This window comes from Bos grunniens, chromosome 5 (assembly GCF_055505025.1).
Source record: "Bos grunniens cultivar Pamir isolate PY7600 chromosome 5, Bosgru_T2T1.0, whole genome shotgun sequence".
Lineage (NCBI taxonomy): Eukaryota > Metazoa > Chordata > Mammalia > Artiodactyla > Bovidae > Bos > Bos grunniens.
The window spans coordinates 89,909,498-89,933,891 of NC_141169.1; the positions used below are offsets into that span (position 1 = coordinate 89,909,498).

The 24,394-nt window shown below is 37.0% G+C and overlaps 1 protein-coding gene and 1 pseudogene across 4 annotated transcripts in view; both read right to left on the minus strand.

The window, feature by feature from the left end:
- The window catches only part of SLCO1B3 (solute carrier organic anion transporter family member 1B3), an 83,952-nt gene that overhangs the window by 3,006 nt on the left and 56,552 nt on the right, over positions 1–24,394 (minus strand). For all 3 annotated transcript variants that reach the window (XM_086401849.1, XM_086401850.1, XM_086401851.1), the window contains 9 exons: positions 23,512–23,633; positions 22,271–22,417; positions 21,979–22,077; positions 18,823–19,068; positions 14,450–14,614; positions 12,611–12,806; positions 8,580–8,745; positions 6,001–6,185; positions 2,820–2,884 (listed from right to left, as the gene is read on the minus strand). In XM_086401849.1, the coding sequence (XP_086257975.1) occupies positions 2,820–2,884; positions 6,001–6,185; positions 8,580–8,745; positions 12,611–12,806; positions 14,450–14,614; positions 18,823–19,068; positions 21,979–22,077; positions 22,271–22,417; positions 23,512–23,633 (1,391 nt within the window). The remainder of the gene's footprint in view (positions 1–2,819; positions 2,885–6,000; positions 6,186–8,579; positions 8,746–12,610; positions 12,807–14,449; positions 14,615–18,822; positions 19,069–21,978; positions 22,078–22,270; positions 22,418–23,511; positions 23,634–24,394) is intronic.
- Positions 16,196–17,267, minus strand: LOC147372596 (heme-binding protein 1 pseudogene; annotated as a pseudogene). The gene has a single exon (XR_015164213.1). The product of XR_015164213.1 is annotated as a heme-binding protein 1 pseudogene (transcript).

Sequence of the window (24,394 nt, forward strand, 5' to 3'; positions counted from 1 at the left end):
TATGACTTAGCAACTAAATAGCAAACAACAACAAGGCTCCTGGTTGTGCTTATTTCTTGCCTTAGGGCTCCACTCCCATCATCTTGGAGTCATTAGAGCCCACAATCATGCATTTTTCCCTCTATTGATTGTGTTCATTTTTAATACCTCTTGAAACAGCCTGGGCTGTCCAAATTACAGACTCTGGTGCTAAATTTTGTTTCTGTTAATGTCCTGATCATAATGATGTCAAGGTCTTCAGTGGTCTGTTACCTAACCTAGTTTTTACTTGTAGTGTATGGTCTTGCAGTTTTTGAGGCTTTACAGGAGCACGCTTGTTGTCTTACAGCAAAGTGCCCATCTGCTCTTGTTATTGTTTAGTCACTAAGTCATGTCTGACCTTTTGCAACCCCATGGACTGTAGCCTGCCAGGCTCCTCTGCCCAGGGATTTCCCAGGCAAGAATACTGGAGTGGGTTGCCATTTCCTTCTCCAGGGGATCTTCCCAACCCAGAGACTGAATCCATGTCTCCTGCTTGGCAGGCAGATTCTTTACCACTGAGCCACTTGTGAAGTCCATCTACTCTTACTGCTATCTTAATAAACTCTGAGATTTACCCTAGTTCTATGCATTGGTAATGTGACCAAAATTTTAGAGATATGCTGATTTTCAACTTCTATATTATTAGATAAAAATGATAGTGATTCATAGTTTACACTTTTGTGAAGTGAAGTCAATGTCACTAAGTCGTATATGACTCTCTGCGACCCCTTGGACTATAGATTCCATGGAATTTTCCAGGCCAGAATACTGGAGTGGGGAGCCTCTCCCTTCTCCAGGAGATCTTCCCAACCCAGGGATTGAACCCAGGTCTCCCACATTGCAGGCAGATTCTTTACCAGCTGAGCCACAAGGGAAGCACATTTACTTATAGTCAGTCTCAATTTGAGACTTCGAATGAGAAACCTCAGAATGTCAAGGAACTGGTGTCCGAGACAAATATACCTGATGAAAATTGGTACTGAGAAACCAGGATTAGGAATTCTCAGGTTTCACAAATCAAAGCCACCCTTTGTAAAATTAAAAATCAATTCAGTTCAGTCGCTCAGTCATGTCCGACTCTTTGTGATCCTATGGACTGTAGCATGCCAGGCCTGCCTGTCCATCACCAGCTCCTAGAGTTTACTCAAACTCATGTCCATTGAGTCAGTGATTCCATCTAATCATCTCATCCTCTGTCGTCCCCTTCTCCTCCTGCCTTCAATCTTTCCTAGCATCAGGGTCTTTTCCAATGAGTCAATTCTTCACATCAGGTGGCCAAAGTATTGGAATTTCAGCTTCAACATCAGTCCTTCCAATGAATATTCAGGACTGATTTCCTTTAGGATGGACTGGTTGGATCTCCTTGCTGTCCAAGGGACTCTCAAGAGGCTTCTCCAACATCACAGTTCAAAAGCATCAATTCTTCAGCTTTCTTTATAGTCCAACTTTCACATCCATACATGACTACTGGAAAAACCATAGCCTTGGCTGATGGAACTTTGTTTGCAAAGTAATGTCTCTGCTTTTAAACATGCTGTCTAGGTTGGTCATAACTTTTCTTCCAAGGAGTAAGCATCTTTTAATTTCATGGCTGCAGTCACCATCTGCAGTAATTTTGGAGCCCCAGAAAATAAAGTCTGACACTGTTTCCACTGTTTTCCCATCTATTTGCCATGAAGTGATGGGACCAGATGCCATAATCTTTGTTTTCTGAATGCTGAGTTTTAAGCCAACTTTTTCACTCTCCTCTTTGCTTTTCATCAAGAGGCTCTTTAGTTCTTCGCTTTCTGCCATAAGGGTGGTGTCATCAGCATATCTGAGGTTATTGATATTTCTCCTGGCAATCTTGATTCCAGCTTGTGTTTCATCCAGCCCAGTGTTTCTCATGATGTACTCTGCATAGAAGTCAAATAAGCAGGATGACAATATACAGCCTTGATGTACTCCTTTCACTATTTGGAACCAGTCTGTTGTTCCATGTCCAGTTCTAACTGTTGCTTCCTGACCTGCATACAGGTTTCTCAAGAGGCAGGAAAGGTGGTCTGATATTCCCATCTCTTTAAGAAAAATATATGCCAACAATTTATTTTCCCGATTTAATAAAATCGCAGAATCTTTCAGTGTCTGATGTACACCCTGGAGTTGTTTTGCAGATATCGTAACTGCTCCCAAAGGGAAAAGCAGAATCTTAGAGTTGGTTTTGGGACATGAGTCTGCCTTCTCCCCAGATTGCTGGCTTTTTTGATTAAAGCAACTTTCCTTTCTATCAACACTTGCCTCTGGAATTTTGACTGGAGTATTGACTTTTGAGCAGGCAGCAGCCAAACCTGAGTTCAGTTAACATCCATTCCCTTTTCCTTCTGCTTTACAGAACTAGTCAGTGGGACCGTGAAAGTCTGCATTTGTTGTTTGGCACGATCTGTGGGCCTTTGGAGCTGTTTTGAGCATTAAGCCCCTCAATGTATAAGGACAGCCCTCCACTCTGCATATGGGAAGAAATATCCCTACATCTTAAGTTAAAAATCTTTGGAGACCACTGATTCTTGTTTTAGAAAGGATATAATACGAGTGCAATGATGCCTTATTCTTACAGATTGATTTTACATAGAATTGACAATCAGATTTTCTTTTAGGTCATTTAGTTTTCCTTTATCTCATTATTTTTCATTTACCACAAAGATACAAATAATTTTTACTTATACCTTTAAAAAACTTTCTTACAATTAGAAATCAATTACATTTTAGTCTTTGACATGAAAAATTATATCTGGAATTTATCATCTACATATTTATCATACCTAGCGTTCGAATAGTTAGTGAATGGAAACCCATGGCAAGTGATTTCAGTTCAGGTTCAACATTTCTGAAATAAGATAAAGGCAAAGAAACATTAAACATTCCTAAAATACCAACTGAGTTAATATTAAAGCATTTTTCAGTGTTATTCTTTATGATTGAATAAAAACCCTCAAGCGAAGGCAAATGTCTGAATGACATTAATAGTTATTATTCCTTTACTTATTCACTGTGTTACAAGTTCAAGACAGTTTTACAAACATTTTCATGTTTTATCTTTAGGAAATCCTGAGATAGTGGTTGAAATAGAATTATGATATCTATGAAGACAATAATTTCATGTAATCTATTTAGTTTACATAGGCCATATGAGAAGGCAAATATGTTTATGCAGGTTTTAGACTGAGTAGAACTCTTTTTTGTACCTTCTTTCTATCATTGCTGTTAACAGAAAAGTTAACTAATATGTTTCATGTCAACAAAATATAACCAGGAAGATCAAAAAGTTATCTATATTCTAGTGTCTAGTGTATTTAAATGTCATTTTAAAGGTAGTAAGTACATGTTAATCCTTTCTTAAAAATTAACTCAGTCTTGCATTTAGAAAGTTCTTTCCACAATTCCATTTTTCTATGTTCAGTTAGCTAATGACATGACCATCTCTGATACGGTGAGGGATTAAGGCTCAAAAATTCTGTTTTTACCAAAATATTGATTTAACTGATACAAAGGCTTATTTTTTCTTGGTTTGAATGACTGTATTTATTCAGAGATAAACTTTGTCATTCAACAAACCTTTGCCAAGTGCCTCCTACGAGACTGTATGCTAGTCTTTGTTCTTGATAATAAAGAGATAAATCATGTTTCATAGTAAATAGATACCTTTGTTATTGTTTAGTCAATAAGTCATGTCTGACACTTTGCAACTCCATTGACTGTAGCCCACCAGACTTCTCTGACATGAGATTTCCCAGGCAAGAATACTGGAGTGGATTACCATTTCCTTCACCAGGGGATTTTCCAGACCCAGGGATTGAACCCATATCTCCTGCATTGCCAGGTAGGTTCTTTACCACTGAGCCACCAGTGAAGTCTAACTAGATGCCTTTGGGAAGTCATTTAGCCTCTCTTAGCCCTAGTTTCGGAGAAGGCAATGGCAACCCACTCCAGTACTCTTGCCTGGAAAATCCCATGGACAGAGGAGCCTGGAAGGCTGCAGTCCCTGGGGTCGCTAAGAGTCGGATATGACTGAGCGACTTCACTTTCACTTTCCACTTTCATGCATTGGAGAAGGAAATGGCAACCCACTCCAGTGTTCTTGCCTGGAGAATCCCAGGGACGGGGGAGCCTGGTGGGCTGCCGTCTATGGGGTCGCACAGAATTGGACACGACTAAAGCAACCTAGCAGCAGCAGTAGCAGCAGCAGCCCTAGGTTCCTTATTTTCTTAGTAGATTTATCTTGTCTGTTATGAGGATCCAATATAGCGAGCTAGCCCTCCAATCCTCCATTTTCTTTACACAAAATTGTCTGTTAAGTCTTTTAGGAGTGCTACTGTTGAGTGAGATTCTCAAAAATATCCAAGAAAGCTTATAAAAATAAACAATATAAAAATTAAATTAAGCATAGCATAATAAAAATTAAACACAGCAGAGTTATTTATTAAAAGAGAAAATGAATTGAAAGGGGTTTTTGTCTGTTTTTTCAAATGACAGGGACACTTCCAACTAGCTGAACTGAGGACTCACAACAATATATTTGAGGGCAGTGAAGCCATGCTAGCATGCAGAGGATGTCATGTTATTTAAGGAGGTGGTTTCTTTGCTGAGGACGTAGTCATGAGAGAACCAGCAGTGACAGTTAACTAGTGCATTTAGCTATCTCTCTTGAATATCAGAATTTTTAAAAAGGGCTTTTGGAAAGAGAGAGAATTCAGTTTGTTCTTGGTTGAACTCTCTGTAACAAGTGCCTGAAATGTTACTTTTCATTGCTGTTGATTTTTTAAAGGGTGCTTTTGGCATGCATGCCAGATGCAGTAGAGGCAAAATTGAGATATTTGTTATCAACTTGTATTTTTACTCAAGGAGTGGGATGGTGGGCAGGAGAATTGAGGGGACTTGGAGATTGAGATAGTATCTTCCAGCAAGGGGGCTTGAAATCTTAGACAGCCCTGAGGAAATGATAGATTTATGTGTTATAGTGACACACACACACATACACACATATACAGCAATGATCACAGACACTCCTACATTCACATGCACACACACTCACAGACCCCCATGCTCATACTTACATGCATGATCTCATGCATAAACACATCATTATCATGTAAAATATTGTTCACTGCAGTGTGAGTCCTACATCAATCTGTATGGGAACAGGTACTTTATGTATTTTATTCACAATGGATTATTCCTCACCAAATGTGGTTTAAGTATTTGCCTAATCAATGAAGAAAGGAATAAATTCTGCTCATATATGTTTCTTTTCTCTATGAGGGTATTTCTTTTCTCTATGAGGGTAGGTCAAAAGCCATTCTTTTGGCTAGGATTAAAAACTGGAATATCAGAGACTGTTTATATTAGTTTGTCTGTCTGGTTCCCAAATTTTAAAAAATGAAATAAATAGGTGATTCACTCTGATAAGCATCTTAAAATTAGAAGTTCTTTTAGAATCACAACAGGATTCTTCCACATTGAGGCAGTTGTCAATCAGTCTCTGTCTTAAAATTCTTATTAAGAGAAGAAATTTTGTAGTGGAGATCAAATTTTGTAGATTTTGTAGTGGAAGAATCCAAGGCAAAATTATTAATAATTATGGCAGTGAAGTAGCACACTAATTCTAAGAAAATACACTCATAAAATTTAAACATGACAAAATCTGAATTTGGTTTCCAAATATAATGGGAAAATATGTACATTATTAGGTATGTTTATCAGCTAATATACATAAGTGAAGTCGCTCAGTCATCTCCGACTCTTTGTGACCCCGTGGACTGTAGCCCACCAGGCTCTTCTGTCCGTGGGATTCTCCAGGCAAGAATACTGGAATGGGTTGCCATTTTCTTCTCCAGGGGATCTTCCCAACCCAGGGATCGAACCCGGGTCTCCTGTACTGCAGGCAGATGCTTTACCCTCTGAGCCACCAGGGAAGCCAAACCCCTTTTAAGAAGTCATACTCACTTAAAAATCAGCATGATATTTGAGGTGCTTCCTAATGCAGCAGAAAAAAGGGTAAGTATTTGCACTATTATGTAAATATAAAATTTTCTTTTACAGTCATCACTTTTCGGGCATTCACCCAACTTCATTGAGTTATTTTTGCTCTGGAAACCATTTTCTTCCACACAACTACAGTTATGAAACACCTAAAAAATAGTTTTTGAAATATTACAGAATATATTTGCAAAATATGACTGGGCTATGAATATATTCCATTATATTTAAAGACATCTCACTCATTTAAGCTAAAATATTTACAGTTTTAAAGAAAATATTCTAACAATGTTAAGTATTGAAAGGCATAATAGTTTTCTGGATTCCTTTCTAGATAAAAAAATATTTTTAATAAAATATTAAAAGTTAATACTTTTCAGTTATCCCTAAATTAAAAATTAGGAAAGAGTATAAAAAAGTAATGTCTAGAACTCTGTAAATAATTTTCTCATTAATATGAAAGTTTAGAATATTTCTCTACTACTCACTTTTATTTTCTATAGCACACTTACTTACTCTCTTTAGCAATTTCTATGATGTGGGACGATCCCCGGGTAGGAATTGTCTAGTGAATCCAGAAAATATGGTAGTTTGGGAGGGGCCAAACCCAGGACTAAGTCCACCCACCAGACCATAGCAGAGGTCAAGGCAAAAGGAACCAGGCAGAGATGCTAGAATTATGCTTTGGCCAGCAAACACACCATTCGATTGCATAGTGACAGATTATAGGATAAATAATGCCATTACCCAAGAGGTTCAGCACAGCAAAATACCCTAAAGGTTAGGGCTCAGCAGGAGAAAATTTAGGAACAAATGATTTTAGAGACTTACTTTAGCAGGCAATTTATGGGGCTAGATGGCTTTAATAAATTCTTTTCTGAGTCTAAGCTAAACCAATGTTTAAGGGAAGTTTGAACCCGTTAATGCCAAAGACAAAATACTGAGGGAGGAACTGAGGAAGAATTTGAATTCATACTTATTTGATGACCGAGTTTTACCTTTTCACTAAGTGTAGTATGGAGAAGCTCTTTATATAGCAAGTCCATTGGTCAATAAAACCAAACTTAGGTACAAAGAACATTATTTTGAGTGATTAAGAAGGGATGACATATTACTAAGAATTTGGTAAAAGACACTCCCTGGTGGTCCCCAAATGATAAAATCATTGCTAGTTTTAAGATGTTTTCATAGTAGACAGAGCTCTCTTTAGGATTCCAACATCATGTCGCTTCCAGCCCTTCACGCATGGACATGGTGGAACAATGTATTAAAAGGGCAGTCTTAGTGAGAGGCACTAACTATAGCCATAAATATGAGATGTGGTTTTTTTTACGTATAGTCTTTGGGGAATTTTTGTGCAAATTTATGTTTCAGCTTCAAAGAACCTAGGTTCTTCAAAGTCCTTGGTACCATTCATTTATGCAATTAACATGACTATGAGCAAGAAAAACGATGGAAAAAATTTGAAAAGCAAAGACAAAAGGATGTGGTAGAGAGCAATGATCATATTGGATGATATTGCTAACACTGGTGATAGGAAAATGGCCCAGGAAATGAGATATTCAGTGGATTGGAAGTGGAATGGATAACACCGTGGATGATGCCCAGCTGTTGGAAGTTACCTAGGGAAGAACTCATAATTTGCATGGAAGGGGATATTTTTAGTGAAGAAGGCAATGGCATTCCTATGGGAGATGTTAGCAATAGGTAAGCAGAATATTGTTACCTTGGATAGGAGAAGTGCCAGTTTTGAAAAAAAAATCAAAATTAGAAGTCAAAAATTGGACAGTCAAGTGAGTTGCTGCTGCTGCTAAGTCGCCTCAGTCATATCCGACTCTGTGCGACCCCATAGACGGCAGCCCACCAGGCTCCCCTGTCCCTGAGATTCTCCAGGCAAGAACACTGGAGTGGGTTGCCATTTCCTTCTCCAGTGCACGAAAGTGAAAAGTGAAAGTGAAGTCGCTCAGTCGTGTCCGACTCTTCATGACCCCTTGGACGGCAGCCTAACAGGCTCCTCCACCCATAGGATTTTCAAGTGAGGAGGAAGTCTTAATCAATTTCTTGGGAAGTTGAAGGATATTGAGCTTAGAGATAAGATCTCTAGAATCTGTGTGCAAGACAGCACATAAATGGCTGTTCATCTAGCTTGACAAGGGATTGGCTCAAGACTTCCGCTTAGCATTTGAAGGGTTGAGTACCTCCAACCGAATGGAAATCATATCCTTTAGTCAAATGAAGTGCTTTCTAAAGATCTAAGTGTTCTTAAATTTCAAAAGGCCATAGTCTTATAAACACAAGAAGAAAAAGTGGGAGTATTCTCCTGAGAATTCAAGCCAAGAAAAACCTATTGTGTCTCAGGCAGGATTTTATGTGGGGCTTTGTTTACATATTACAGCCATCACAATGACAAGCAATAAGGGGAATCTTTTTCTATCTCTTTGCTGGGGACCTTAGTTGTAAAAATATCTGACACATCATTATCAAAGTTTAATAAGTTACATTAAATCTGCAACTTTGATTAAGGAGAAGTAAAAACTAATACTCACAATAGACTTTTTGCTGCCACTTGAAGATGTACATCCTGCTAAACAAGGTGACATGTAAGTTATTCCATTGCTCCCACAGAGTGGTTCCCATTGAGTTGGGTCACAATTGCAGTCTGAGTTGCAATAAGAAAGTGGTACATTTACATGCGATGCCACTGGAGTATTTCTGGAAATATATGATAGACATGTATCAGAGAGAGAAGAGAGAAAGAAGGGGAAAGAGGAAAAAAAGATGAGGAGGAGAAAAAGAGAAGGAAAGGGAAAGGATGAGAGAGGAAGAGGAGAGGAGGAATAATGGAAAGTGTTGTCTTTAAATTAGAGAAATTTTGCTTTTCCAAAATGACAAAGTTTATTTTTGGTGCTTATTAATTTTCTCACCTTTTATCACTACCCGGACACTATTTATTATGTAGAAAAAGTAAAACACAAAGAAGAGACCAAAGAGGGTAGGTCTTTACGAGGCTATTAAAAAATTACTTTAAAAAAATCACTTCATTTTTCTGAAAATGATTCTGTTCAGTAGGGTCATGGCATTAGGCTAAGGTTCTTCCCAGCTCACTGTAAAGTCCCATGAATCTGTGAATGTTACTCAACTAGTTTGAATTTTAAAATCTATACTTTAACTACAGAAGAAAATAATTCAACATGGACAAAGGAGAATACTTAAGGATCATTTTTTTAAATCAAGAGCAATATAATCAATTGAGAGAGACTAGAAAAGCTTCATAAGAAACTACAACAAATTTTATAATAATTTACTGTAAAACATAGTTGTGCTTATGAAATATAATCTTATGGCTATATTTATAAAACAAACTATTTGCACAGTTAATTTTCTGACTACAGATTAAAAAAAATTCTTGTTTTTGGTAAAAATCTTGATAAATTATCTTTGAATGAGAAAATAATTTTCACAAAGAAAGAAAAAGGTAGACTCAGAAATTCTGTAATCAATAATTTTACTAAAAGCATCTAATGTCTAATCCCGCTTGGAGACATATAACAGATGGGGAGTACTTTAGCATAATGATTAATAACCCAGTCCAGACGTTTCAATTAGACAGTCCTGGGCTCCCATTAGGTCTGCCACCTCGTAACAATGTGGCTTCACTTTCTAAAATCAGGTTTGCCATTTGTAAGTCATAAATCCTCATCGAAATTTGTTTTGGAAAGGTATTAGTTTAGCTGTTCTCAAACTTTCTGTTTTCAGCAGCGTTTTCACTCTTGAAAAGTATTGAGGATCCTAAAGATTTTTTCTTCAAGTGGGTTCTATTTAGTGATATATATATATATACACACACACTAGAGATTAATAGCAGTAAAAAATTAATACATGAGAACGCACAAGTGCACACATCCTTAGCCATCAGACTGATATTATTGTCACATATCTTGTAGCCTTAGAAAATATCACTATACAAGCGCTGGAAACTCTGTTCATCACCCTGTAATATCCTAAATGGGAAAAGAATTTTGAAAAGAATAAATACATGTATATGTATAACTGAATCACTTTGCTGTACACCTGAAACTAACACAACATTGTTAATCAAGTATACTCCAATATAAGATTAAAAAAAAAGAAAATATCACTAGATACTCATGAGAAAATGAAAAAGGAAAACACTGTATGCGAGACAGCAAAAGAGACACAGATGTATAGAACAGTCTTTTGGACTCTGTGGGAGAGGGATGGTGGGGGATGATTTGGGAGAATGGCATTGAAACATGTATAATATCATATAAGAAACGAATCGCCAGTCCAGGTTCGATGCAGGATACAGGATGCTTGGGGCTGGTGCACTGGGATGACCCAGAAGGATGGTATGGGGAGGGAGGTGAGAGTGGGGTTCAAGATTGGGAACACGTGAACACCCGTGGCGGATTCATGTTGATGTATGGCAAAACCAATACAATACTGTAAAGTAATTAGCCTCTAATTAAAATAAATAAATTAAAAAAGGAAAACACTATCTTGTATTAGTATAAAAATAGTTTAGAATTTGTTGGCCCTCTGATAAAGTCTATAGGTTCTCAGACCACATTCTGAGAACCTCTGCACTAAGTCATACTTTAAAAATTTACCCCAGTGACTAGCATTTCATAAATGCTGCATATATACATTCTGTTAATAGTCATCACTAGAGGATGAGTTTCATGAGGGCACTGATATAGCCTGTAAACCTTGATCTTTAAGGAGGCACTTAGTGCAATTTTACTGAATTAAAAGTCACATAGAAGTCTAGCTGCCTTCTTTGACTAGACAGCACTGTTACTGTACTGTTTTCAGGGACCTGGCTTTAGGTTAAAACCTATATACTTGTGATATGTGAAGTAGCATCATTCTGGAGTCACTGATTGTTTTCAAACAAGTCAAAGTTTCTCCAGGTCTCAACTAGAAAAGGAAGAGGATATAAGAGGGTTGGGTTGTTTAATCTCCAGGGTTCTTTTCCCCCTAAAGTTCAATGTTCTAGGTACTCTGTATTTTGATTAACCAGAGTGAGTGATAGTTGATAGGAATATTCAACAACAAAGAGGACGAGGACAGAGTGGGGAGATAATTCAAGATTAAGTTGGCGAGCCTCTGAGAATAAGATGATGTTAAGTGAATGTGGGAAGATTCAACAAGTTCAAATGGACACCTTATAAGATCCAGAGTTTAAAAGCCCAAAGCCAACAATAAGCAGCGCTAAGAACCATGGTTACTAAACTATGATCCCGGGATCTTTGCTTGTTACTTGATGTGAACTTTCCTAAACCAAAATTGTTGGTTATATTCAGGAGATGACAATAAATCTTCATAGAATTAGAAAGTACATTAGTAGGGGCCAGAGGTTTGGGGTGGAGAGCATGGGGAAAGGCAATGGGGAAGTAGTGTTTAATGGGGACAGCGTTTCAGTTTAGGAAGGTTAAAAATTCAGGAGATGGATTTTGGTGAGATTTGTATAGAAATATGAATGTACTTAGTAGGCACTGAACTGTACAGCTAAATATGGTTAAAATAGTGTGTTTTACGCTGTGTGATGTTTACCACAATAAACAAACAAAGAAAGCTGCACAGGAAGCCTGCCCTTGATTTGGGGTAGAGACCACAGTCCTGGTGACTCAAATGGTAAAGAATCTACCTTCAAGTCGGGAGACCCAGGTTTGATCCCTGGGTTGGGAAGAGCCCTTGGAGAATGGAATGGCAATCCACTCCAGTATTCTTGCCTGGAAAATTCCATGGACAGAGGAGCCTGGTGGGCTAGAGTTTATGGGGTCACAAAGAGTTGGACACAACTAACATTTTCACTTTTCACTGTAGTACTAGCTATACTGCACAATGTGTGATAATAATGAAAAGTAGAAGTTTTCTAGGCTTAATATGCTATTATATGTATAGAATATCAATTCTAGTGCTAATAAAGATAATACCAGAAAACATAATAGGTTTGCATAAGAGGAGAACTCAGCACAATATAAGAGTTTTCTTATAAAGATAATTGTTAAACATCAAAATTAACTGCAGATAAAGATTTTTCAGTCACTTTTGGAAAATGTCATTTATGTTTCTCTCATGAGTCATCCAAGACTGTAGTAGTTAGGACTAAGAGATTTGGAGTCAAAACCTTCAGATTTGAGTCAGAATCATATAATCTGTGACTCTCTCTAAGTTTTGCTCTTCTTAGCTATAAAATAGTGACAAAAGCTCCTATCATTCACTGTAAACACCCCATAAGTAATAACTATTACTATTACAGACTATGTAGATTTTCTTTTATGTGTCCATTTTTTTTTAAAGAATTTTATTTTATATTGGAGTACAGTTGATTAACAATGATTTGTTAGTTATAACTTTTCTTTAAGGAGGGAAAAAACGGATTTTAAGAAATGAATCTTTTGAGATCTTAAGAAATGTTATAAGAATTTATAAATTGACAGTCCTCTCAGCTTAAAGTTTAGTAAAGATTGGTATCTGCCTTGCTTTTCTTACATTCTCTTACATTAAATAGCGTACATATTGTGCAACTGATATATTGATATATACAAACCCATCATAGGTCAGGGTTAGTCCGGCGACTGATTTGTTTTCACAGATTAGTGCAAAATTTATTAGATGAAATAGGAAGGACGTCATATGGGCACAAAGTGAAAATTTGGCAATTCCAACCAAGGTAAACTTGAACTTTTTAACAATAAATCCTCCTGTAAACATTCCAGCTGCCAAAGATGGTATGGATATGAATCCTAGAAGAGAAAAAAAACGTAATTATGTAATTATATTAATATGGTTATCCCGAATGTCTTTATGTGTGAAATGCTATCTATCAACCAAATTAACCCAATCTTGTTATTTCTTAAACAGAAGACTCACAGTGTAGGATGAAGGTAGGGGACTAGTGTACCATGTGGAAGAGACAAAAATAATTTCTCCCTGCCAATGCTAAAGGTTTAGCTTCCCAGTAGCAAAAGTCAGTGACTGAGAATATTTGTATATCTAACATATTGTTTCTATAACGTACTTTTTGTTCTCTTCCTGGAAAACTACAACAAAGTATCATCTTCCTGACTCTGAGACTTTTTATCCTATCACCTAAATCCTATATATTTCTTTAAAATGAGGATTTCCTATCCTTAAAATCTTACTATAAATTTTCCCACTACTTTAGATTTGAATACTTAAATTAATATCTCTTCTTTATTAATCTAAACACACATATGCCCTGAGGTGATAAACAGGCCTGTATGTGGTGTCACGAATAACTGATTCCCCTTATAACTTTCATTTCATAGTCCTGCAAGATTTGTTAAAGATGAAGATTCTTTTAACAAAAAAATTAGGCTGAGAACCTTATTAGGAGTTAAATTTATAGTTTTCAGTTCTCCAAAATCACTGTAGATGGTGATTGCAGCCATGAAATTAAAAGACACTTACTCCTTGGAAGGAAAGTTATGACCAACCTAGATAGCATATTCAAAAGCAGAGACATTACTTTGCCAACAAAGGTCCGTCTAGTCAAGGCTATGGTTTTTCCTGTGGTCATGTATGGATGTGAGAGTTGGACTGTGAAGAAGGCTGAGTGCCGAAGAATTGATGCTTTTGAACTGTGGTGTTGGAGAAGACTCTTGAGAGTCCCTTGGACTGCAAGGAGATCCAACCAGTCCATTCTAAAGGAGATCAACCCTGGGTGTTCTTTGGAAGGAATGATGCTAAAGCTGAAACTCCAATACTTTGGCCACCTCATGCGAAGAGTTGACTCATTGGAAAAGACTCTGATGCTGGGAGGGATTGGGGGCAGGAGGAGAAGGGGACGACAGAGGATGAGATGGCTGGATGGCATCACCGACTCAATGGACGTGAGTTTGAGTGAACTCCGGGAGTTGGTGTTGGACAGGGAGGCCTGGCGTGCTGCGATTCATGGGGTCGCAAAGAGTCAGACATGACTGAGCGACTGAATTGAACTGATCCCACAACAATTGAGCCTGTGCTCTGGAGCCCAGGAACCACAGCTACTGAGCCTGTGTGCTGCAACTACTGGAGCCTGCACTCCACAGAGCCGGTGCTCCACATCAAGAGAAGTCACCACAATGAGAAGCCCGCACACTGCCATGAAGAGTAGCCCCTGTTCATCACAACTAGAGAAGGTCCTTGCAACAATAACCCAGCACAGCCAATAAATAAAGGAATAATATTATAAAAAATAACATGAGATGCAACTTCAAAGGCAGAACAATGGTAATATCACAAGATGGATGGATCCGATAAAATTTGAAAAAAAGAAAACTATGTTTAATAAAACAGGAAATTGCCTTCACAACAAAATATCACTTGGAACTCATTTACTCGGTAGTTTATCGTTTATAAAGCAAACATAAACAATGGGTCTTACCAAGCAAAATGCTCGTCTCAGATGCTGAATTGCCATACTGCTGCTCTACGTATTTGAACACATAAGTAATAGAACCAATATGGCTGCTGGCTTGTAGCAGTGTCAAAAATAATGTTAAAACATACAAGGGATTGGTAAGGATGCTTTTCAAGGACTGGAGGAAACCTATAAAAACATCAAAAGAAAGAAAATATAATGCAGCTTAAATATACATTAATATCTTAATCTGGTAAATATAATTTATATGACTTAAAATTCCATAAGTATATAGCACAAAAAGTCAGAGTAATCTGCAATTCTACTGCCAGAAGTTTTCTTAAAATATATTACTTCCATTCTTTCCATATGTACATTCATATTTTTATGAATAAACTAAATAAAATGAACTATTTATTTTGTTCATTTTATTCCCAGATGGGATCAAGCATTCATGCTGTTTGTTATAGCAACTTGCTTATTCACCTCATATTTGACTAATAGCACTCTACCATACCTGCATCCATATTAGTTCATTTATTCATTTATTTAACAAATATTTGGGTTTTGATTGGGTACCATGTAATATGCTAGGCACTGAAGGAACAAAAGCTAATGAAATGTCTCTTATTTATTAGCATTTAATAGTATAATGATTATATTAATAATATAATTATTAAGTAGAAATTTACCTTAAAAATAGTATGAACCCAAAGCTCACAAAAATAGAATACTAAGGTTCAAAAATCATAAAGGTTAATTTAGTACCAGGACTCAAAACTGTTTTTCTGGTATATAGTTTCTACCATAAAATACTGCCTCAATAATTCTGGCAGTAATAGCAATCACCTTTATTAAAGAGATATTGTGTCTCAAATGACATTATGACAACAGTAGGCAAAAAGCCGTGCCTACAGACAGGAGTGCAACAAATCCATAATTTCTGTACCTAGCAAGAATTATGTGATTTCAGTCTATGATCACCAGGTTAACCAGCTGCAATGGGAGTTAAAGTGAAAAGAACTACTTAGAAAAACAGTGGAAAGTATCAAAGTCTAGCAAGACTGAACCAGATATCATTCTTGAGAAATGGATGGTATGGACTTTGAAATATCTTGTGCTGTACAACTCTAAAGGTTTCCATCAAACATGGTCAGAATCAAACCTTCTATTCAATGGTAATTAAGAAATAGCTTCATCTGCTTATAATAATAAGAAAAAAGATTAGGGCAAAGGACATAGAAGACGAAAGAAGAAGATGTATGGAAATTTATAGCAGGGATAAATAATATTTAAAATTATTAGGTCAAAATGCTAAACTGTGCTCCATGAGACTCCCCAATCAGGAAGAACCATTGACTTGTGAGGCATTCTATGTGAGTTGTGATATTTGATCAAAAGAAATAAGACATATAGGTTCACCAAATCCTTGAATTTTTGAGGTGACTGAGAACTTGGACATCATTTGTACTTCTACATAATCATGATCCATTATGTAACCGGAATAACTGGATCAATAAACAACTCAAGTGACATTAAGCTGATTATTTCAGAAAGAAAGTGCTCCATTTTTGGTCAATTCTCCATGTTTACAAATTGTTTCTTTAATGAACTGAAAGCTTTATTTCTTTCTAATCAATTAGTCTTATTTCTGTTCAAATTAGATATATATTTTTTCTGACTAAAACTTCTTAGTTATTTCACCTGTTCCTAGTAGCACATATGAAGGACCTCTTTGCTATCTTTTTTTTTGTTTTGTTTTGTTTCAGCTGTTTAAAGTCAAAGATCTTAATTTTTGGCTTCTTTTTAAAGAAAGCTCTTCTAAGAATTACATATGAAAGATCACGCGTAAATCACACTTCTTCGTGGATTAATAAAAATACAGTTTTCATGATTTGTAAAAATCTGTTTTTAGGGGATCCAGAGAGCTGGAAAAATGCTGCTGGGTTTCTCTGGCCTACCACTGAATTGTCTATAAGTCAATTAGAAGGACGCATGTGTATCGTGGGTACATTATTTCCCACCAAGAGAAACAGAGCCTCAGCATCTGGACCGTGCTTATCTCAGGAAATTGGCAGTGACTGGCTCTGAAGGGAAGTTGGTTCTGCTGGAGCGGCACGGGGGCGCTGCTTCCTTCCAGGGGAAGTGGGCACAGATGCAGACCCCCGCGGAGCTTGGGGCACAGCCGGTGACTCATTCACTGCTCTTCACCAGCCAGACCTCGTTGCGACGTCCGTAGGGCTTCATGGGAGGGTCATACCCGGTGCAGAAGTAGAAGTCAGTCTGGTACTTGGCTGTGCTCTCCAGGGCGGACCGCAGCTGGGCGGCTTGGGCAGCGTAATCAGCTGCCTTAGCATAACCACCAAACTGCATGGAATAGACAGTGATGCCTTCCCTGTCTTCGATCTTAATGCTGTCATCGCTGGGAGCTGGCGGGTCGCTTTGAAACTTGTTTGGAATCCGGAACCAGACTTTTAATTTCTTCTGTAGGTCCCCATCGTCACTGGGGAACACAGCAAAGGAAATAGGAACTGTCATCCCCATTCCGAGTCCCTTATCATTGGAGCCTCCCACATACTTCATGACTTTCGGCATTGCCTCCCTCAGAGCCTCATCCACAGGCTTATCTGTCACTTCCACTGTGGCAAACTTCCCGCCTTCACAGGCCCTCTCCTCATAGAAGACATCTCCCTTGCTCCCTTTGCTCAGGACCTGCCAAGGCCAAGTCTCTACGCTCCCGAACAGCGAGTTCTTGATCAAGCCCAACATGGTGTCGCCCGGGTGCTCAGGACGCGCGGGGAAACACGGGGTAGGGGATAAGGGCTGGCGCAGCCGGCCGGAGCAGGGATCCAGGGCGAGCGCGGGAGCTCTTTGCTATCTTATATTGGTCACTATCTTGCAACCACAGTTGATAATATAGATGATATTAATAATTGTTCTAATTTTGTATTTTCATTTTCCTCCCCATTCTTTCTGGGCTTACAGTCAACCATGTTCCTTACAGGTTTAAATAATCAACTACTTTTAATGGATTTAATTTGCTGCAGTATGAAAATAGCATAAATTGGATGAAAATTCAATGCGATGCTATTTTTATTGTGCATATTAATTTCAAAAAGCTCTTCAGTGATGTGCTGGTAAATGTTTAACAACTGATTCTTGGGAGCACAATGCCTGATTTGAGTATTTCCCAATTTTGGTAGTAAGTGGTGGTAACTTCTCCCATTTGGCCAATTTCAAGTCACCAATGTAGTCGAAAAATTAAATCTCTCATGAGCCCATACAAGTAACACCACTGCTTTCAGATTAGGGCAATGGAGAGGAGAAAGTAACAATAAAAGGAGTAGATGGAAGAGCTAACCAGAGGGAGAGCTTGGGCTACACTAACAATCTCTAACGTCACTTCAGCTTTAACTTGAAAGGTTGCCAAGGGTTCAGGTGTTGCTCTGCTTTGACTCTTACTGCTCCACTATGGCTGTGTGATTTGAAAACTGCACTGTTAACATCTCATTATTTCAACCATCTTGCTCTGACTGCTGCTGATCAATCACAGATTAGTGCTCCTAAGTTGTTCTTTGGCAGTTTATGTTGGAAAGGAAAATCACTATCCTGTGCTATGGAGGATTCTTATTCATATGACTGACTCCAATACTCTTTGCTACTACTCTTGTTTCTACTTCATTTTTGAATATTTAGGTAAGCAATATTTTCTATATAAGTACCAAGAAGACAATCTTACTCTAATTATCTAGAAAGAAACTTGATCTGATTTCCTTCTGCATACTCCATGTCTCCACCTAAGTATAAAGTTGCCCAATTTATAGGCACTCAGAATTCCTTATATAAGCACTATATGGCTGTTGTCTATATTCTTGTTACAACCTCACTGTACTTAAATACTTGAAAAACAGAGGCAATACTCTATTATCAGGGCATAATCTGATTCCTGGTACCATTTGTGAAGCAAAAGAAAGGAAGGGAGGGAGGGAAATAAAGAAGGGAAAGAAGGAAAAGAAGGAAAAGAGAGAAAGGAAGGAAGGAAGCGAGAGAAAAAGCAAGAAAGAAAAAGAGAGAGAGTCCTTTTAACTCATAATTTGCACTATATAATTTGGAAATGACTATATACTCTTTGGTTTACTAATAATAGATAGTTTTTTAACCTTTAACTGGTTTATCCCTGCTAAAGACCACAAGCGAATCCTCTTCTCTACAGAGCTGATATGTGTTCAGAAAATATTATGAAGTTTTTTAGTAGGAATCTTAGAAGACTAATCCAGCCAAATTTAGCACAGAAGAACACTGACTTTAGATGACTTGAGTATGACGTTATTTTGGAATATTTCTCTCTTTCACTGGGATTAACAACTCCAAACTGACTATAAATGTGAAATACTTACCAGTTACAGTGTCAGTAACATTTTGTCCAGTCTTGGTCAAACTAGCCATTTGACTCTTTTCTTCATTTTTCATAGGCAAAGATACTGAGGATGCTGAAGCTTTTTTTTCTTTATTTGGTTTATTCAAAGTTTTGGGCAAGAAAAAGAATGGTATAGAAGAAATAATGGCTATTAGTCCAGCCGCAAGGAAACCAAGCCACCAAGCACCAACCCAACGAGAGTCCTTAGGAGTTATTCTGATAGTGCCTAGAATAAAGAATTAGAAGAAGCCAGTCAAAAATCATTTTGAAGTGCAATAATTTTGGGGAAATATTGGTAATAATTGCTGTACTTCATAGATGAAGAAAGTAAATGATGTTTCATCCACTCTGAGACAATGTTTTCTTTTTTTCACACATTTTCATTTTTGAAATAAGGGTAAGTCTAACGTTTAAAGACATCTTACGATTGCTCTTGTCTAGGAATCAGTCACGACACTGTTGTCATTGATGGAGTCTATGTGAACTTGATGGCTTTTGTGTTGACATGACTGAACAGCTGTCCTTGTGGAACAATTAAAGCCTGCAAACTATTTAAGGGCCAACTTTGGAATTCCTTGGTGGCTCAGCGGAAAGAATCCAACTGCCAGTGCAGGAGACACAAGAGATGGCAGGTTCTATTCCTGGGTTGGGAAGCTCCCATGGAGTAGAAAATGGCAACCCACTCCAGTATTCCTACCTAGAAAATTTCATGGACACAGGAACTTGGCCGACTGAAGTCTATGGGATCACAGAGTTGGACATGACTGAGCATTACAACGATGGCAATATGGAAGGCATGACTCCTCACTGTCTGAAAACTTATATTGGCATCATCTTCTGAGGTCAAGAAATCACCAGCAATGAAACTTATAGCAGTCTGCTAGAAATTCTCAGAGCTAATAGTAAGGTTCTCCCACCTCCCCACTAGAACCTGCATTTCCAACTCTTTGACACCACAGGGGATGATAATGGTGAAGATATATACATACTGAAACTCCGAGTTCAAAATCTGAACTCAAAATTTTAGGGAAAATTTAATCATTTTATTTCAATAATATTTTCCCTTAAAGTATGTGCTATATTTGTGTGTGTCAGTCACTCAGTTGTGTCCGACTCTTTGCAATCCCATGGACTATAGCCTGCCAGGCTGCTCTGTCCATGGAATTTTTCAGGCAACGATATTGGAGTGGGTTGCCTTCTCCAGGGGATCTTCCTGACCCAAGGATCGAGCTGGGTCTCTTGCATTGCAGGCAGATTCTTTACCTTCTGAGTACCAGGGAAGTCCATGTGCTATATCTAAACAGGTATAAATGAGCTGTTTCAGTGGGTATAAAGTAAACATTCTAATAAGGAAGTACCACACACACAAACACACCCTAGAAATTTGAAGAACAAGAATCGTATTGTTACTCTTTGATCTATAAGAAAAACTCTTTAACACGAGAAAACATTGAATTGATATAAAGAAGTAAATTATTCATTCTGTTTACTGAAGTGGTTTTAAACTATGCATAGATCTGAGTTTAAAATTGATTTGCATGTTCATATTATTTCATAATCAGCAACTCTAGTAGACTTTAGAAATGATTGGTAAAATCAGAGACTCCATGTATATGCCAAGTACTTATTCATCATCTGTCAGAATGTCACCTTGGTAACATTTTTTTTGTGCTCTATCCCTGGTCTACACAAAAGAACGAGAGATCATAACCTGTCTAGACACAGCCTTCTGAAGTGTTGCTTCACACACCATCATAAAAATTGGAAGATTCTAATGGAAGTCTGGATTTCTAGATTTTCTTAAAAACCAATCAGTAGATTTTGTCAATGCTGGATCCTGATTTCTGCATGAAAAGGATAGGTTGAGCCTGAGAAATAAATTCATTTTCAAGTGTGTTCAGAGGGTAGTTCACCACCACCAGTTCTTACAAGTTTAACCATCATACTTAACACTCTTTATTCACTTGTTATCTTGTTGGTTCCTTTGGCATTGGAGCTTGCCATATTATGTTTACATCACACCCATGACTGACTAAGAGAAGATGTAATTAAGTCTTGACTTTCAGTGGTAGAAATGGGATTACCATGTATCTAAAACACTATGAGTAGTAATTTCTGACTATAGAAAAGAGGTTACAAAACTATCATTCCAAAGATTTTAATAACCATTTACTTCTAGGTTCCTGGTGGTAAAAACAATGATGAACCTGGAAGTGAATGAATGGAAACATAGAATATGATTCACACATCCAAAATAGAAGACATAATGTATTCCATCAGGCCCACATTTTAGTTTTATATTAAAATACTTGCAAGATTGTGGTTATCATTGGACTGCTGTGAGGTCTACTCTATGTAGCCCTGGTGCAAATCTGATTTGAAAAATCTGATTTGCTTATTTCCAAATGCTAATTACTTTATAACAATATAGTGAGATGGCATATCAGTGTACAAATATTTGTGGCTCATTGTGATAAAGACTACAGTAAAGACCTGCTCTTGGTGATCAACAGGGGTGTTTATCTTTTGGTGCCAGTAGAAGATGGTGAAGTAAGGCTTCTCTGAAGAGGAGTCAAATTTTAGAAGAGACTTTAAACTATGTAGATAGAGAGGGTTTTCTAAGAAATGCAGGTAAGTGACATCAGAGGGCCTACTGAGAGACCTGCAATTAATTTGCAATTATTTTGGATGAAGTCATCTTAAGTTTCTTAAATTTTCTTATTTTGTGCTTAGCTGTGAAAGCCTGATTTAGCTAGCTATGTGTGTGCTCAATTGTGTCAGACTCTGTGACCCCATGGACTGTAGGTCCCCGGGCTCCTCTGTCTATGGAGTTTTCCAGGCAAGAATACTGGAGTGGGTTGCCATTTCCTACTCCAAGGGATCTTCCTGACCCAAGGACTGAACTAGCATCTCTTGCATCTCCCACACCGGCAGGCAGATTCCTTACCACTAGCACCACTTGATGTTGACAGGAGATGTATTTTATTTTTATTATACATATTAACACATTTCCTGTTTGTAACTTTTGATGATTAGTCTGCAAAAAGCCACTGAAAGAATGAATTCACTTATTTGGAAGAATGCTGTCATGTACTTCAAAAGCATTATCATGTTACCTTGTTCTGAGAGTACTTACTCAGATCCACGTATCCAATATCCACATACATTTTAGAAAACTGAGATACCAGTATAAAGCCAATGATTGGACCAATCATTGTTACTGCAAGCAAATTACCTAGAAACATTATAAAACATTTTTATCAAATGCCAATAATACATGGTTCTTATTAAATTTTTAAAAGTAATACTACTTAATATATTTCTCCAAATAACTTTTCATTAAATAAAAGACTGAGTTGAGGAGCAGTGTTATTTCAAGTTACACCCAGGGAAAGTAACCATAAAATCTACTCTTTTCTGTACATTACCTAAATACAAAGAAGAATGTCCTTCTTCAGCAAAATCATCGATGTAAGAAATCCCCAAGGGCCCAATAGGGGTTTCCCCAATTCCACGAAGCATATTACCCATGAGAACATATATCCACATATATGACCCAGAATCCTTTTCCAAACCTACGTAGACAAGAGAATGCTTTATTTTAAACATTAATCTTAGCATTCCTATTAAAAACTCAACTAATGCAACTCTTTAATTATTCCATTTAAAGTGTTTTGTTCTTTTCTAATTGTAAGAATGATTTATAGTCACATTACAGAATTTGACAATGTAGAGAAACACAAAGCAAACAAGTAAAATGATCTGTAATCCCACCACACAGAGAGCCACTTCTGATGTTTGCTTATATCTTTCACATTTTTAGTGAACACAAAAATATGCCTAATATTCTTTATGTTCTTGTAGCAGGATTTTAATGACTGCATCATAGTGTGCTGAATAAGTTTCATCATTTCTTTAATCAGTCTCTTTCCTTGTTTGTTGTTTTTAGCTGCTGAGTCATGTCTGAGTCTTTTGCAACCCCCTGGACTGTAGCCCACTAGGCTCTACTGTCATGGGATTTCCCAGGCAAGAGTAGTGGAGTGCCATGGGATGCCATGATTATAATGATAAATAAATCCTTCTGTATATTCCTGATTATTTCCTTTAAGATAAAGCAATAAAAGTACAATTGCTGATTTAAGCAGATATGCATATTTTTGTCCTTTACCATCTTAAAAACTAACCTCCAAAAGAGAAATTTATACACTCTCTATAATACATAAAATGTGGCTTTTCCCTCTACCTCATTTCTTTTTATTTTTAATCTTTTCCTATCTAATAGGTAGCAAAATCTATAACTAGTACTATAATAAAAGCGATTTGTGTTTTAGTAGGTAAACAATCTTTAATTTGTGTAATAATTTGCATTTTTCATAATGAGTAAAATTACATTTAAATATATTCATGCCACATCCTCTTCTTTTACATTAGTTGCATATTTTCTTTGCCAATTTCATATCAAAATATTTCTTTTTTCTTAATGCTTCTAGAAGCTGTTTATATATTAACAATGAATTTTGTCTTACATACATGAAAATGTTTTCTTATTGTTTTTAAATAAACTTTACTAATAGATAATATAATAGTTTTTATAGATGTAATATAATTGTTAAATTTTAGAATATTTATTTGTGACAGTAATATTCAATAGTGTGAGTTCAATTCTTACCTTTTCCCACTACCTCCAATGACGTTCTATTGGGTAACAAATTTTGGTTAATCGAACAAGTTGGTAAATTTGATGTTGAATTCTCTGATGGATTAAAAGTGGTGTCTTTAGAATACCTGTAACTGTAAGAACATCACTATATTTACTGAATAGTTTTACTTTTCCCAGAAATGCAGAGGAATTTTCCCCTTTAACTGTACCATTCTCTTCTCCAAATTATCAGGATACTCTTTATCAGTTTCCCAGCCTATATGTTAGGAGAAATGATAGGTCAAAGTAAAATAGAAGTGTTTGCTAAGAAATATCATGCAGTACTCCCCAGGCAAGGTGGATTATCACATTACTGTCATCCTAAGAATTCTTATATTCTGGTCAATGTATGAAATATCTTGGTTTCAAGTTTTTAAAAAATTGCTAAGTGCATTTATTCATCCCTTTGAATTATCTTCAAAGATGGTTACAATCTAAACTTTCAAATTTAATTTACAGTCATACTGATTCACCTGCATTTTCCATCAATAATTTACTTGAATTTCTTTCATGGACACACACACACACAGACAGAGTCATATGCTTGACTCCTCAAAACTTAGTTTAAAAAGTTCTAGTCTACTTCAATTTGATAAGGAAGAACTTAATTAGAACAACAGAGATGGACCTAGAATAGGTACAAATGTTGTTATTTAAAAATACATGAATGGATGTAAAGGTATTGTGCTTAGTAAAATAAGTCAGGCAGAGAAAGACAAAGATTGTATATTTTCACTTATATGTGGAACCTAAAAAAATAAAAAGAACATATATAACAAAACAGAAACAGACTCACAGATACAGAGAACAAATGAATGGTTACCAGTGGGAAGAGGATTGGGGGAAGAGAGAG